Source organism: Scyliorhinus canicula, chromosome 15 (assembly GCF_902713615.1).
Source record: "Scyliorhinus canicula chromosome 15, sScyCan1.1, whole genome shotgun sequence".
Classification (NCBI taxonomy): domain Eukaryota; kingdom Metazoa; phylum Chordata; class Chondrichthyes; order Carcharhiniformes; family Scyliorhinidae; genus Scyliorhinus; species Scyliorhinus canicula.
In genome coordinates, this window is record NC_052160.1 from 139238460 (window position 1) to 139253545 (window position 15086).

General features: G+C 50.8%; 2 protein-coding genes across 4 annotated transcripts in view; one reads left to right on the top strand and one right to left on the bottom strand.

The window, feature by feature from the left end:
• The first annotated feature begins 7016 nt into the window (after positions 1 to 7016).
• On the top strand, positions 7017 to 7889 carry LOC119978186 (protein PELPK1-like). Its single transcript, XM_038819616.1, has one exon. The coding sequence runs from the start codon at positions 7017 to 7019 to the stop codon at positions 7887 to 7889; it is 873 nt and encodes a 290-aa protein (XP_038675544.1).
• A 3589-nt stretch (positions 7890 to 11478) lies between these two features.
• The window catches only part of LOC119978982 (solute carrier family 26 member 9-like), a 126813-nt gene continuing 123205 nt past the window's right edge, over positions 11479 to 15086 (bottom strand). For all 3 annotated transcript variants that reach the window (XM_038820948.1, XM_038820949.1, XM_038820947.1), the window contains one exon: positions 11479 to 12836. In XM_038820948.1, the coding sequence (XP_038676876.1) occupies positions 12783 to 12836 (54 nt within the window). In that variant the 3' untranslated portion in view covers positions 11479 to 12782. The remainder of the gene's footprint in view (positions 12837 to 15086) is intronic.

The following is a 15086-nucleotide window of genomic DNA, read 5'->3' on the forward strand; positions in this document are numbered from 1 at the left end:
TATACCCCAGCATGCAGCCCACTGAGCAGATTAACTTGCCAGAGGCTGCCCATGTCTCAGGTGTTAAATGTTTAATGGTGAACAAGTGAAACTTCCATTGTCCCCACCGACAGATGGTGCCCCTCAGCCCCCCTGGGCCTCCCGGTGCCCACTCAATGATCCTCCACCTTCTTCCTCTTCTGTGCTCTGCCGCCACCTTTAGGTGTGTTCCCAGGATGCATAGCAGCGGTGGGGGCATCCTGCTGCTTCCCGCACCCTGTGGCCTTTGATGACCTTGGTGGGGGTCCTTTGGAGGACCTGGAGCCGGAGGTCCCCGGTCGACTTACCAGTGTCACTGGCATCGCCATGCCGCCCTGTTCTGCTGACCTTGAGACCCGCTGGTGTCAGGAGTGGGGGATTCGGGTGAGGTGTCAGCCTCCAGGATTCCCATTCCGGACAGTGTCTATAGGGCCCTGGGGAGTTCCATGGAATGGCTGGAGTCAGCTCCAGAGACCTCTGCGTCATCCGGCTCTGCTGGTCTCGGCACCTCCCCATTGTCTGCACCATTGTGTTGAAACCCTCAGTGATCCTCCTAAGTGATTGGGCCATGTTCTGCAGTGCCTCAGCAATGTCCACCTGCATCTAGGACTCATTCCTCAGCGACTGGGACATCAGGAAGGGATGTCAGCGACACACCGATGATTGCTTAGCCGGTTGGAGGAGTCTGAAAGGCTATGGGTGCAGGAGGTGGCACAGACAATGCATGGCACTGAGGCCAACATTGCTATGGGTGGTGACTGCAGTGGGAAGCCTGGAGCACGTGCCAGTGGCCCACCAGGCATTGGCACTCCTCAGAACACCCATACGAGGTGCTGCCCCACTGCAGAGGGAGTGGGGAAGGGGGTGCAGGGTGGGGTAGGACGCATCCCAAACAGCGGTAGCATGCATCGTGGTCTTTGCCACCTCCCTGGCACACTGCCCCCTGCCCCCCAGGGCGGATGCTCCGCGGGGGCACCATCAACCAGCTCACCCCGCAGGAACACCGGTCGTCACCAATCCCCGCCTGCCCACTGCTCCCCTGCTCCCTCAAATCCTTTAAAAAGGGGGTGTGTGGGACGGGGGTGGTGCCGGGGCATGCAGGTGGTGACGCATCCGGGAGGCCCTGAGGAGGTTGTGAATCCTTTCCCGGCACTGCTGCATGGCCCTTACGGTGGGGCCCACTGCGCTCACGCTCTCTGCCACCTGTGCCCAGGCCTGGTTAACATCGGCGGGTGGCAGCCACCTTCCCACCCCAGGGAACAGGGTGTCCCGCCTCTCCTCCACGGCATCCAGCAGTATCTCCAGCTCTGCATCTGCAAATCTAGGGGTCACTCTTCGGGGTGGCTGGGATGAGAGTGTGTGGGGAGCGGAGCGCTTATCCGCAGCTCCAGCTTGTCAGGCCCTCCGGTGTCAATCCCGATCGCAACGAATCTGAAGCAGGCATCAGTTGGAATTTCACTAGTTCCACGTGGTGTGAGCGCTGGCCCATTAGCATGTCTGGGACAGACCCCGCCACCGGTACTACGGAACGCCCGCCATCCAATACCAGCGTCAGCACTTAATCTCCCAGATGGAGAATCCCACCCATGGTCTTTCAGGAAAAGCACTAGTACCCTGGTTGTCTTTCCATGAGAACATCCTGTGATACTCTTTGATGATGGAGAGGGAAATTCTCCCTTTCCCTGGCCAACATTTATCCTTCAATCACATCATTTAAGTTTGGTTTGTTGAAAATCCTTGTGGCGACGGAGGCTGAATTGTGACGATAATACAAAAATAAAACCATAACCATGATTCATAACATATTTGTGGACAATCCTTAAACTTTTACTGAATATGAAATAATAAAAAGATTGCACAATTGCAAATATCTGTGTGCAGAAATTATTGCAACATGTTGTAAGATACAAGTCTCCTTTTCTTTAAAAAATATTTTTTATTCTCCTTTTTCACATTTTCTCCCAAATTTACACCCAACAATGAACAATAATCAGTAACGAATGCAATGTCAATCCCCCTATCAATAACAACGATCCGATCCTCCCACCAAACCCCAGACATTGGCCCGCATGTGAACATAAACAAATGACAAAAAGGAATCAGGAATCACCCACAGTCACCATTAACACATACAGTCCCCTTCCCCCCAACCCTCCCAGTCCCCCCTAATGTGATCTAATTGTCGAAAGTGCATAACGAATAACGTCCATGAATTGTAGAACCCCTCCATCCTTCCCCTCAGTTCAAATTTGACCTTTTCAAGCTTTCCAGCAGGTCCCCCCCCCCCCCCCCCCCCTCGCCACGCCAGGGCACAGGGTGGAGAGGTTGATCTCCATCCCATCAGGATCTGCCTTCGGGCGATCAACGAGGCGAAGGCTACAACATCTGCCTCCGCGCCCGTTTCCAACCCCGGCTGGTCCGACACACCGAATATGGCCTCCCGAGGGCCCGGGTCCAGTTTCACGTGCACCACATTAGAGATTACCTTAAAAACCTCCTTCCAGTAATCCTTCCAGCAGAGAATCGCTGCTGCAACCGTTTTCGGCGGTTCTCCGAGCGGCCGGGCGACATGCGCGGGCGCCCGTTTTGCCACGCATCGGAGAATGGCGTCCCGGCGTCGGAAAGGCGTCGCGGCGATTCTCCGACCCGGCAGCAGGTCGGAGAATTCCGCCCTATAAAAGCGCCAATCCCACCTCCAGGGAAGCCACAACGAGTTTCTGTTTATCTTTGTGGAAATGCAAATTGAATTTCAAATGCTTTCAAAGTCTGGATAAGTCTAGATGCAATCCATCTGGAGCATTCTAGAGCAGAAGTCCCAAACTGGGGTCTGTGGAAACCAGGGTTCCACGGGAAAAGGTAGCCGGACTGCTTCTGCAATTAGAGACTGATTTCGCCGGAAGCCCTCCTGTGTTCGGACGAGCGTGGACAGTGAAGTAATGGGAGTTCCTTTGACTGGAACTTGGAGTTTGGAGTGTGGGAAGGGAGAGGTGGGACATTCATTGCGGGCTTTTGAGTGGGGGGCTCAGAGCGGCTTGGGAGGGGTGGTCTGAGTGGGGCTCGGAACGAAAGAAATGGGGGTTAGTGTCTGTGAAAAAGGGACAGTGTGTGTATGTGTGTGCGAGAGAGAGAGGGAGACATGTGTGTGTTTCTATGAGAAAGAGAGAGACATGCGTGTGTGAGTGAGAGAGAGAGGGATATGTGTGTCTGAGAAAGATGATAAAATATGTGAAAGACAGGGAGAGAGATATGTGTATGAAAGAGAGAGGGAGATTCATGTGTGTTTGTGACAGAGAGAGGGAGGAATGTATGTGTGTTTGTGAGGGAGAGAGGGAGATGTGTGTGTGTGTGAGAGAGAGAGAGATGTGTGTGTTTGTGACAGGGAGGAATGTATGTGTGTTTGTTAGGGAGAGAGGGAGATGTGTGTGTGTGAGAGAGAGAGAGGGATATGTGTGTGTCTGAGAAAGATGATTATATATGTGAAAGAGAGGGAGAGAGATGTGTGTGTGTGTGAAAGAGAGAGAGAGGGAGGTGTGTGTTATATTACGATTTTGTAATATATATTACTCTTTTTGTCTAGCCGAGTTGTTGAAATGTAGACGTAGTCTTCCAGGTGATGACAAAATAAATTAATGAGTAATATGAAATAAACTAGTGAGTTCTTTTTACTTCACTACCGAACTCGTAAACAAACAAATAACTATAGATGTAACTATTAAATACGATTAAGGCTCTGGTGGTGGGGTCTGATGGGGGGAGATGTGTGTGTGTGTGAAAGAGAGCGAGAGATGGGGGTTCTGACGGCTGGCTCTCTGATAGTGATCTGCTGGAGGGGTCTGATGGAAGGGTTTAATGGGGGTTTCTGATGGGGTCTGATGGCGGTTCTTTGATTGGGGTCAGGTGGGGGGGGGGTCGGATCACCCACATGCGTGCGTGCTGTGAGGGGTAACCCAGCAATTTCAGTGTTGGAAGGTCAGGATAAGTGTTGTGCGGGGGGGGGGGGGGGGGGGGGGGGGGGGAGGGGCTTCCCGCCAGACCCTGCTATTGGGCTGCCTATTCAAAATGGCGGCCCAATAGCGACATTCAGAATGGAATTTTGGGAGTTCCCCGGCGTGCATACATACATTAGCGTGGCAAGGGAGAGCGAATCGCTCCTGTGCACTGCTCCTAGTGGTGAGATGATATGCAGACACACACACACACACACACACATAATGATATACAGACAAGCAGCTAATGGACACAGAGAACAGGACATGACCAATAGGCAGGCAGGACACTCAGGTGTGGGATCTGATTATAAAAGACACGAGACATTCACACTCCGCCTCTTTCCACTGATGAACATCTAGAGAGTCAGTCAAGGGTGTTGTTACAATCTCACACCTCCACCACGTGGCTAAGAGCTAGTCTGGTTCAGTCAGACAGAGTAACCACACTTAAGTTAGCAGAGAGTCGAACTCACAGAGAACTGTGCTAACTGTGCTATTAGTTCAGTAAACTGATTGAACTAACTTCAAGGTCTGGAGTATCTTTCTGATCTAAGCTGTATCCAGTTGCAGCCAGTGTTAGATCAGTGTACTTTACACAAGTGGCCGTGCAGACCAGGAGCGATTCTACTCTGGCTGAAGAACATCACCTCCCAAACAGAGAATCCTGCCCCTTGTGTCCAGTTAAAATATAAGTTGTTTTTTTCCCCAAAAATCTATAATATCACAACTACATGTTTGTGACATTTGTAAATATAAAAATGTTCTAAATTATAAACACAAAAATTCAGGAAAAACATTGCACTCATACATGAATAACATTTGTGTCGAGCCAATTGAAAGGTGATAGCTTTTATTTGTGATATTGGAATGATTCCACTGATTCATTCTGGGTTGTCCAGAGGAGAAAACCTCCTGTTGGGAGGAGGTTTGTAAACGGGTGGCAGATTTCTGACTAAATCAACGCTAGGTGCTCAGAGTCAACGTTTTAAAACCAATTAGCAGAGACATGCCAAACTTACAAAATCCACATTTCTGATCCAAAGGAAACACGTGGAAGACTGCTTAGGAGATGAGTGTACGAAGACAAGGAAAAAAAAAATCACCTTGCTCTTCCTGTTTTTACAATCCGAGGAGGAGGGGGGGGGGGGGGGGGGGGATTGACTTCTATTGGTCTCCACACAGTTGAGTACCTTGATGAGTGTCTGCACGCTGTGTTAATGCGCCAGGGGATTCATACACATTGGCCGGGATTCTCTGACCCCCAGCTGGGTCGGAGAATCCCCGGGGGGGGGGCACGAATCCCGCCCCACGGCCCTGACACCGGCTGCCATATGCTCCAGCTCGGTTTTTCGGGCGGGGCGGGATTCCCGCCATGCCGGTTGGGGGACCGTTGACAGCGCACCCCCCCCCCCCCGTGATTCTCTGGGCCCCGATGGGCTGAGCGGGTTCCGACCCCGGGGGGGGGGGGGGGGGCCACGGTGGCCTGGCCCGCTATCGGGGCCCACCAATCTGCGGGTGGACTTGTTCCGTGGGGGGGCCTTCTTTCCTCCGCACTGGGCCCCTGTAGGGCTCCACTATATTGCACGGGGGGCGGCGCGGAGAAGGGACCCCCGCGCATGCGCGGAAATTTGCCGGCCGTTCTGCGCATGCGCAGCACCAACCACTCCAGCAGCAACCTAGCCCCCTAGAAAGGTGAGAATTCTTCACCTTGGAGGGGGGGGGGGGGGGGGGCCGTTGACGCCGGAGTCGTTAGCGCCGGTTTTCTCGCCGGCGTGCGGACATAGCCCCATTTTCACAGAATCCCGCCCATTTTTTTTGGTGGGTTTTAACAGACATTGGAATGTGGGAGGGCTCAGTGATGCAAATTATCTAACCATCTTTGCTGTGAGCTTAAGCCATTGGAATGAACGTTAGTCTATTCTAAAAAAGCAGTTGGGGTTATATATTCAGAAATAATATTTTGATATTAAGCAGGTTTTCCTCACACTTCATTTTCATCTGGCTTGGATTGTAAAAGATCCAAACCCACCTTTTAATACCAGAGCTGAGGAGCCTAGTCTATAATTCAACCTTTTGTCAATGATTTTCAGATGAGTGCAGTTCCGCTGAGCAGTGGTGGTGGGCGGCTGATCACAGTAAAAGGGAACATGATGGGCAGAGTACACTTAGTTCCCTGAAATAGGGGTCAAAATGGTGAACACAAAGTCACCTCAGTCCATTCCTGTTTGTGGTTTGTTGATATTTTTTCCAGAGGGTTGGGATTGAGCCAATTTGCCACCACCGACACTGGAAAGGCAATTTAGCCCCTTGATCCTGCTCCCCATCTAATGAGATATACGGTTATGTCTGAGATATTTGTGATCACCGTCCTTTCCTTCAAACCTACACTCTGCCTGATTGCAAGGCGACGGAGCCCGGGGGCCTGGGTCAGGGGCAGGTCCTTGGTGGGGGGTGGGGGGGGGGTGAGTGCCCAATACTTGTGGGGGACAGGAGTGCCCGAAACTGGTTGTGGAGGGGGTGGGTGCGCTGATACCTGTGTGTGGGGGGGTGGGTGGGGGGAGGTGGTGTGTCCCTGATACCTGTTGCGGGGAGGGGGGGGGGGGGAGGGGGGGGAGGAGGTGGTGTGTCCCTGATACCTGTTGGGGAGGGGGTTGTCCCTGATACTTGTTGCGGGGAGGGGGGGGGGCAGAGCCCGAAACCTTTTGTGGAAGTGGGGGTGCTTGTTGGGGGGTGGGGTTGTCCTGGTCCCTGTTGGTGGGGGGGGGGGGGAGGGGAGGGGGAGTGTCCCAGTGTGTGTTAGGGAGGGTGACCCGATGTTTGTAGGAGGGAGAATGCCCCGATACTTGTGAGTCTGTACGGGGTGTGCCCCAATGCGTTTCGGGGAGGGGGGGATTGCCCCTAAGCTTGTTGGTGTAGGTGGAGTGGGGTGGGTAATTGCTACAATGCTTATGGGTGGGGTCCCCATGTCGAGGGGGCTGGTGGGAGGAAATGTGATCTCAATGCCCATCCATGGAGCCGGCATTGCCGACTCTATCAGGCCCCGTGGAGCCGGCATTGCCGACTCTACCAGGCCCCGTGGAGCCGGCATTGCCGACTCTATCAGGCGCCGTGGAGCCGGCATTGCCGACTCTATCAGGCCCCCTGGAGCCGGCATTGCCGACTCTACCAGGCCCCGTGGAGCCGGCATTGCCGACTCGATCAGGCCGCGTGGAGCCGGCATTGCCGACTCGATCAGGCCCCCTGGAGCCGGCAATGCCGACTCTACCAGGCACCATGGAGCCGGCAATGCCGACTCTATCAGGCCCCATGGAGCCGGCATTGCCGACTCTACCAGGCCCCGTGGAGCCGGCATTGCCGACTCTATCAGGCGCCGTGGAGCCGGCATTGCCGACTCGATCAGGCCCCCTGGAGCCGGCAATGCCGACTCTACCAGGCACCATGGAGCCGGCATTGCCGACTCGATCAGGCCCCGTGGAGCCGGCATTGCCGACTCGATCAGGCCCCCTGGAGCCGGCAATGCCGACTCTACCAGGCACCATAGAGCCGGCATTGCCGACTCTACCAGGCACCATGGAGCCGGCAATGCCGACTCTATCAGGCCCCATGGAGCCGGCATTGCCGACTCTATCAGGCCCCATGGAGCCGGCATTGCCGACTCGATCAGGCACCATGGAGCCGGCATTGCCGACTCGATCAGGCCCCATGGAGCCGGCAATGCCGACTCGATCAGGCCCCATGGAGCCGGCATTGCCGACTCTACCAGGCACCATGGAGCCGGCATTGCCGAATCTACCGGGCACCATGGAGCTGGCATTGCCGACTCTATCAGGCCCCGTGGAGCCGGCATTGCCGACTCAATCAGGCCCCGACCTGCCACAGTGATGCCGAAAATCTGGAGAGAAAACTCGCCTGAGCAGCTGGGCTGGTGGCGGGGGGGAAATGCTGCAGCTGGTTCTCCCGCCTCAGCCAGCACTCTGTGCACTGAGGGGAGGATCACACCCACTAACTCGGACCAGGATTTTACGGTTCCACCGCGGCGTGTATCCCCCACCCCCCGGTGGAAGCCGAGAACGATTTAAATCTCCATTCAGTTCGGTGGAACCCTAATTTCCTGCTGGGCGCAAGGAGCCTAAAATCCTGACTCCTGTTCCTATCTCCACAGATGCTGCCTGACCGGCTGAGTGTTTCTAACATTTTCTGTTTCAGATTTCCAGCGTCTGTCGTTTTTTTTTGCTTAATTGGGCTTGTGCTGCGTTTTGCAGGATACTTCTGAAGATTTGTGTTGGCTGCTGCTACAGAAGGATCTTTCTGGTATTTAACTTCATCTTTATTTCCAATCTCCAGCCGCTGAGATCAGACACAAAGTTCGATGTCTCTGTTCCACATTCTCCAATCTGGTGGCTGCTGTTCCCTCAAACCCTCCGGAGCAGGTTTATCGTGAAGAAAATAATCGTGCTTCGAACTGACGCTGTCCCCAGTTCACGACCAGGCTCTTCCCTGAGGTTTTGCTTCACTGCTCTGAATTTCTTTTCAACATGTACTTAAGTGAAATCAAACCACGTTAAGGGCTGGAAACAATTTACTCGCTTCCAAACTTTTCCTATTGTTTGCTCACTGATCCAGGCCAACATTTTCATGTTTAAGTTTGAATGCTAACATTTGTGGGAGGTCTTGTGGCACAGTGGGTGGCGCCCTGCCTCTGAGCCAGAGGTACCGGGTTCGAGTCCCGCTCCAGGAATTGATGGCCCAGGAAGGTGCATTCATAACGCGAACAAACAGATTGATTGTCAACCTGCAAATCCTTCCAACAGGAGGCAGTGGCTGTCAGTGATGGTGGCAGAGATTCCTGGCCAGCCGTGTGATGGAAAGGACGCTGGAGCCTCTACCATCACTATCCATAGCCCCAGCCTGCACTATGAATGTCAAAGGTGTACGTTGTCACGGCAACTCGGATTTCCTGGGTGAACTGCAACACCCCGCCACAACATTTATAACACACAGCCGCTCCCTCTTATTCAAACCCCTCTGGTTTTTTCATTCTCAAGTTGTTCATTTAAAAAAAAAAAAAAAAATTTTCAGGATGTGCCCATTGCTCGCAAGGTCAGCATTTATTGCCCGCCCACAATAGCCTTTGAAATACCGTTGATTGCTCGGCCATTTTAGAGGGAAATTAAGAATCAATCACAATACCGAGAGTCACAAAAAATGCCAGAATTCTGGGCGGGATTCTCTCAGCCCGGCGCCGGGCCGGAGAATTCCCGTGACCAATGCTAATCACGCCCCGACGCCCCGATGCCGCGACACGATTCTCCGCAGAGCGCAGATCGGGAAGTCCGGTTCAATTCCCATACCAGCCTCCCTGAACAGGCGCCGGAATGTGGCGACTAGGGGCTTTTCACAGTAACTTCATTTGAAGCCTACTCGTGACAATAAGCGATTTATATATTTTTTTTATTGGCGCCGGTGTGGTTGGCGCGACGTCGGTTGGGGGCCGCTCTACGGCCCCCCCCCCCCCCCTCCCCGGCCGATTCAGACCTGCTCTCAGACGGCGAGACCGCGGCTTTGAAGGCCCTGGGGGAGGCTTGCAGGGGGTTGGGGGGGGGGGTGAGGGGAGGGCGGGTCCGACCCCGGGGGGCCTCCGATGTGGCCTGGCCCGCGATCGGGGCCCACCAATCGGCGGGCCGGCCTCTCTGGCTGGGGACCTCCTTTCCTACGCGCCGGCCCCTGTAGCCCTGCGCCATGTTGCATCGGGGCCGGAGGGTTGAAGGGATCCCGCGACGCCCAGTTCATGATAGGATCAGCAGTTGGAGCCGTGTGAACCGCTCCAGTGCCGTGCTGGCCCCGTTAGGGCCAGATTGCTGATCCTGTGGCCGTGTTGGCGCATCGAGAAATGCAACTGCGTTTCCGACGACGTCAACACTTAGCCTCAGGATCACAGAATCCCGCCCTCTTTGGGAGATTATGTTCGCACGCTGGAGATAAATCGCAACTTATTTGGGCTCATGTTGGGAGCAGAAATCCCCCCCGATGACCCCGGAGGCCGCCCGCAGAGCCAGGTCCCACCGGTAAGTACCTACATTAATTTACGCTGGCGGGACGGGCCTAAAACTGGCGGCCGCTCGGCCCATCGCGGGCCAGAAAATTCGGGTGACCCCGGCGCCCATTGCATCGTGCTGGTCCTCACCATTCTCCGAGGCGGGTGGCACGATTCACGTCGGGGGGATTTTTGGGGGGCCGGAGAATTCGGCAGGGGGCGGGAATCACGCCGACCCCCGGCGATTCTCCGACCCGGCGGGGGGTGGGAGATTCCCGCCCCAGTTCACAGTGAGTGTATTGTATGCAGATTCAGGCATTACATTATAGAAAGGGTTTGATAGTCTTTCTGCCTGAGTGTGGAAAAGATGGTGACTGTGTATTCACGTATACGTTGCCTTGACCTGTGTACCTGAAGTGGTGCGGTGGGTTTGCAGGAGTTTTCATCGGCATGCCTACAGCTGTGGCGTCTACAAACTGTTCGAGATCGTAGTCCTTGTCTTCATTCCTATACAACCCCACAGTGCTACTGAGCCAATGATGGGAGGCTATCATTCAGAAGAATAGCTCAAAATACTGTGACAATTTCCAATTTCTGTTTGTTACTTTGAAGTGTTTTGATGAACTCAACCAGGAGGGACTTTCCTTCTGGCTGGATTGCGATAAGAGGTTAGCAATTTTAAATTGTCACTAAAAGAATAAAGTGAGGGGTGGTGAGAAATTTATATCAGGAGTTGTTGCAGATGCAATGCTTTGTTCAGGCAGAGAGCTTTGCATCTTTAAAAATACATACTTGAAGCAGATGACACCATTGGCCAAGGCGAGAGGGAGAGAGAGAGCGAGGCAGTGAATTCATTTTAGATGTATTAACAAAGAGCCAGCGCAGGCAATGAATTGTATATTTTCATAGAATCATGGAATCCCTACAGTGCAGAAGGAGGCCATCCAGCCCATCGAGTCTGCACCGGCCCTCTGCAAGAGCACCCTCCCTAAGCCCGCTCCCACATCCTATCCCAATAACCCCTTAACCTAACCCGCACATCTTTGGACTGTGGGAGGAAACCGGAGCACCCGGAGGAAACCCACGCAGACACAGGGAGAAAGTGCAAACTCCGCACAGTCACCCGAGGCGGAATTGAACCCGGGTCCCTGGCGCTGTGAGGCAGCAGTGCTAACCTCTATGCTGCCCTTACCACTGTGCCACCGCAACACCCGTCTTTTCTCTGAGAATGTCTAATACAGTTTATTATGTACTGTTAACAGATAAATCAGCAGTCGAAACCCTGTCGGGTATGCAGAATTTGGTGATTGTCTATACACTTCCATATTCTAACAAATATTTCAGAACTAAAGCCACATGGGCAAAATTGGGAATAAAGAGACAAGTACCTCCAATTATTATTGCACAACATTTCTTATAAAAGAATGACAAGTAGGATACTGGTAATATATTATATTTATTAATATCATTAGCATACACTAGTATTTATCAGTTAAATAACAATTGCATGTATTTCACAGTGAAGTGCAACAAAACATTAATTTATTACTTTAAGAATTATATACTTCATAATTATGAAGATGAAAAACCCTACCCTATTCCTGTATTGTCAAGATAACTTACATTGAGATGTCACGGCCATGCATTAAATGCACTTGTGTCACTAACGGTGGGGGGGGGGGATGGCACAGGAGTGGGTTTTGCTTTTCTGAATCAGTGGCAGCGGTTTGCTCAACAGTTAGACAGCGACTAGGGGACTTAATCGAAGGACCTTCAAAATAACAGTCACGTAATGGTAAAGCAACGACCCTTCGTTAAGCTGTATTCCATTCTTTAAAATGCAGTTTGCTTCACTGAACCTAATAAATTAAATGATTTAATACAAAGTGTCCCATGTTACCTCTGTGACCAGTTTAATGTAAAAAAAAATACATTTAAGCTGCTTCTCTGCAGTCATCCTGAAATGCTTTATCAAGTTGCTTCAAGGATGAGTGAACTCTTTGGTTGCATCCTGACCCATACAAACCAGGAGGGGCCCCAGATTGAATTCCCAGTCTGCCCTGAGTAAGCTGATTTCGGATTGGGCACTGCATCCGGATTCAGTGCCCGGACCGAGAGGGGGAATAATAAAAATGCTAGCCAGGGTTACTGGTCCTCACTGCTATTTGCTGGTGGCTACTGGAAAGTGCATTTGAATAGCTGTTGTTTTCACTTTTCTTACAATGGCACGACATCTCATTTGACCCATTAGCAGCACAGTGCTTTATCTGACACCCTTACACGCTTTGGTTGAGACTTCACGTTGAAGTTGGGCTGCAGTTTGTCCCCCTCCGAATATGTCCAAATAAAAACAATTAGCATTAAAAGTGGGAGCGCCAACGTTCGGCATCTATTCACAGAGAGGAGAAATATTGGCTTCACAGGGGCGGGGTCATGGTTAACTAAGTACACAGTCCGTACTTTTACACGTACCAAATCAAGACATTCCTCGCAAGTATGAGAAGACATGTCCAATCATTGTGTTTTAGATAAGAAATAGCATACTACAACCAAGAAAAAGATGCATACTTTAACTAAAAACTGGTGCCTGCACATTTATGCCCTTTTCTACATCGTTTAGTGTATCAGAAGCCAGTGCAAAGCACTTTACAATACACATTTGCCAAGTTATTTGTTCTGAAAGCTCTTCTGGCTTCGAGTGCAAATCACTTGCATTTGATCTTCAGTACTCCCAAATTTGTTCACAGAATAGTATGGTCCACAGCACTATGATCAAACATTGTCCCAAACATGACCTAGAGGAAGAAGAAAAAAGTGTGAAGACTTTCAGTACAAAACAAGTCGATCGTCTTTATTCAGCTGCTGCACAATGGTGTTACACTCCTTTCAATAATAATAGTAAGAAGCCATAAAACACCAGGTTAAAGTCCAAAAGGTTTGTTTCGAATGACTGGCTTTCGGAGCACTGCTCCTTCCTCAGGTGAATGAAGAGGTGGGTTCCATAAACATATATATAGACAAAGTCAAAGATGTAGTACGATACTTTGAAAGTGAGTCTTTGCAGGTAATTAAGTCTACAGGTCCAGACGGAGCAACTGGAGAGAGGGATAATCACATTAAAGAGGTGTGAATTGTCTCAAGCCAGGACAGTTGGTAGGATTTCGCAAGCCCGGCTAGATGGTGGGGGGCTGAATGTAATGCGACATGAATCGAAGGTCCCGGTTGAGGCCGTACTCATGTGTGTGGAATTTGGCTATAAGTTTCTGCTCTCCACATCTTCAATAATAATAATCTTTATTGTTACAAGTAGGCTTACATTAACATTGCAATGAAGTTACTGTGAAAAGCCCCTAGTCGCCACATTCCGGCGCCTGTTCGGGTACACAGAGGGAGAATTCAGAATGTCCAATTCACCTAACAGCACATCTTTCGGGACTTGTGGGAGAAAACCGGAGCACCCGGAGGAAACCCACGCAGACGCGGGGAGAACGTGCAGACTCCGCACAGACAGTGACCCAAGCCGGGGATTGAACCTGGGACCCAGGCACTGTGAAGCAACAGTGCTAACCGCTGTGCTGCTGAGCCGCCCGCACGGTGAAGGAGACAGAAAAATTAAATTGAATGACTTTTCTTCAAACCTACAATTTAATAATGCATTATTGTACCAGCACCCAATAGCAGGAGCTATTGGCAATCTGTGTTACATGTCCAACTACCTAAAATAGCAGCACTCACTGACAGTCTGTGTAAAATTCCAATAATCAAATGCGTATGGAATCGGAAGTTAGACAAATGGGAGAATAGAGTTGAAAAGTAAGGAATAATCCTGAATGTAAATAAATCAATGGTTGCGATAGAATTTAAATATTGTATCTACTTGTATGAACCCGATTTTAAGAAGGAGATCAAGGTCGCGAAGAAGAAGATTCACTCGGGTAATATCATGGATGTTAGTTATGACAAAAACACAGAGAAATTGTTTTTTATTCACCAGAACAGACGAGGTTAAAAGGAAATTTGATCAACGTACTCAAAATCATAAGTAGTTTTACTAAGGCAAATAGGCTAAAAGATATTTCTACCGGTCGGTGAATCAGTAACTGATTCCTGGAAATTTGAAAGCACTACCAAAGTAGTCAAAGAAATGAAGAGATATTTTACACAGTGGGTTACTGGGCATCAGAAACTGTGATGGAAACAGAATCCATATTGCTTTTAAAACAATGGCCTGAATTCTCCGGCCATTGGAATTCTCTCTTGCCGCTGGCAGTGCACCCCCGCCCACAGGTTTCTCGATGGTGTGGGGCAGCATCAACGGGAAATCCAGTTGCCAAGCGGAGGGAGTAGCAAATTCCGCCACCAGGGAACAGTCCGCCGCCGGGAAACATGTGGCTGGGGAACCGGAGAATCCCGCCCAATAGGGCTAAATATTTTAAAAGGAACATTCAGAAAGGTCTTGGGAAAGGGCAAGTGGATTGAGTGAATGGCTTTCTTGGAGAGTCAGTGTAAACATGTTTTGTGCTTCATGCAAAATGTTTTTTCTAAAAATGTGACTTTAAAGTGCTTGACAATGACATTGAGTCGCGGAAGGGAAAGTTCTCCATGCCCCAGCATTACAGGGGCTGGTTTAGCTCACTGAGCTAAATCGCTGGCTTTTAAAGCAGACCAAGCAGGCCAGCAGCACGGTTCGATTCCCGTACCAGCCTCCCCGGACAGGCGCCGGAATGTGGCGACTAGGGGCTTTTCACAGTAACTTCATTGAAGCCTACTCGTGACAATAAGCGATTTTCATTTTGCAATAAAAGCCTTCAGCTCAGAAAAATAAGAAGAACGTGTGTTTCGTGTTTTAACGTTTTCGTTAAAGGACACTTAAAAACTGTAGCATTCGGCCCATCTCCAATCTTCTCTTCCTCATACAATCTGCGAGCTTTGACAAATGAAGATGGGTGATGCCTCATTTGATTTGATTTATTATTGTCACATGGATTAGTATACAGTGAAAGTATTGTTCTTGCATGCTGTACAAACAATGCATACCGTACATA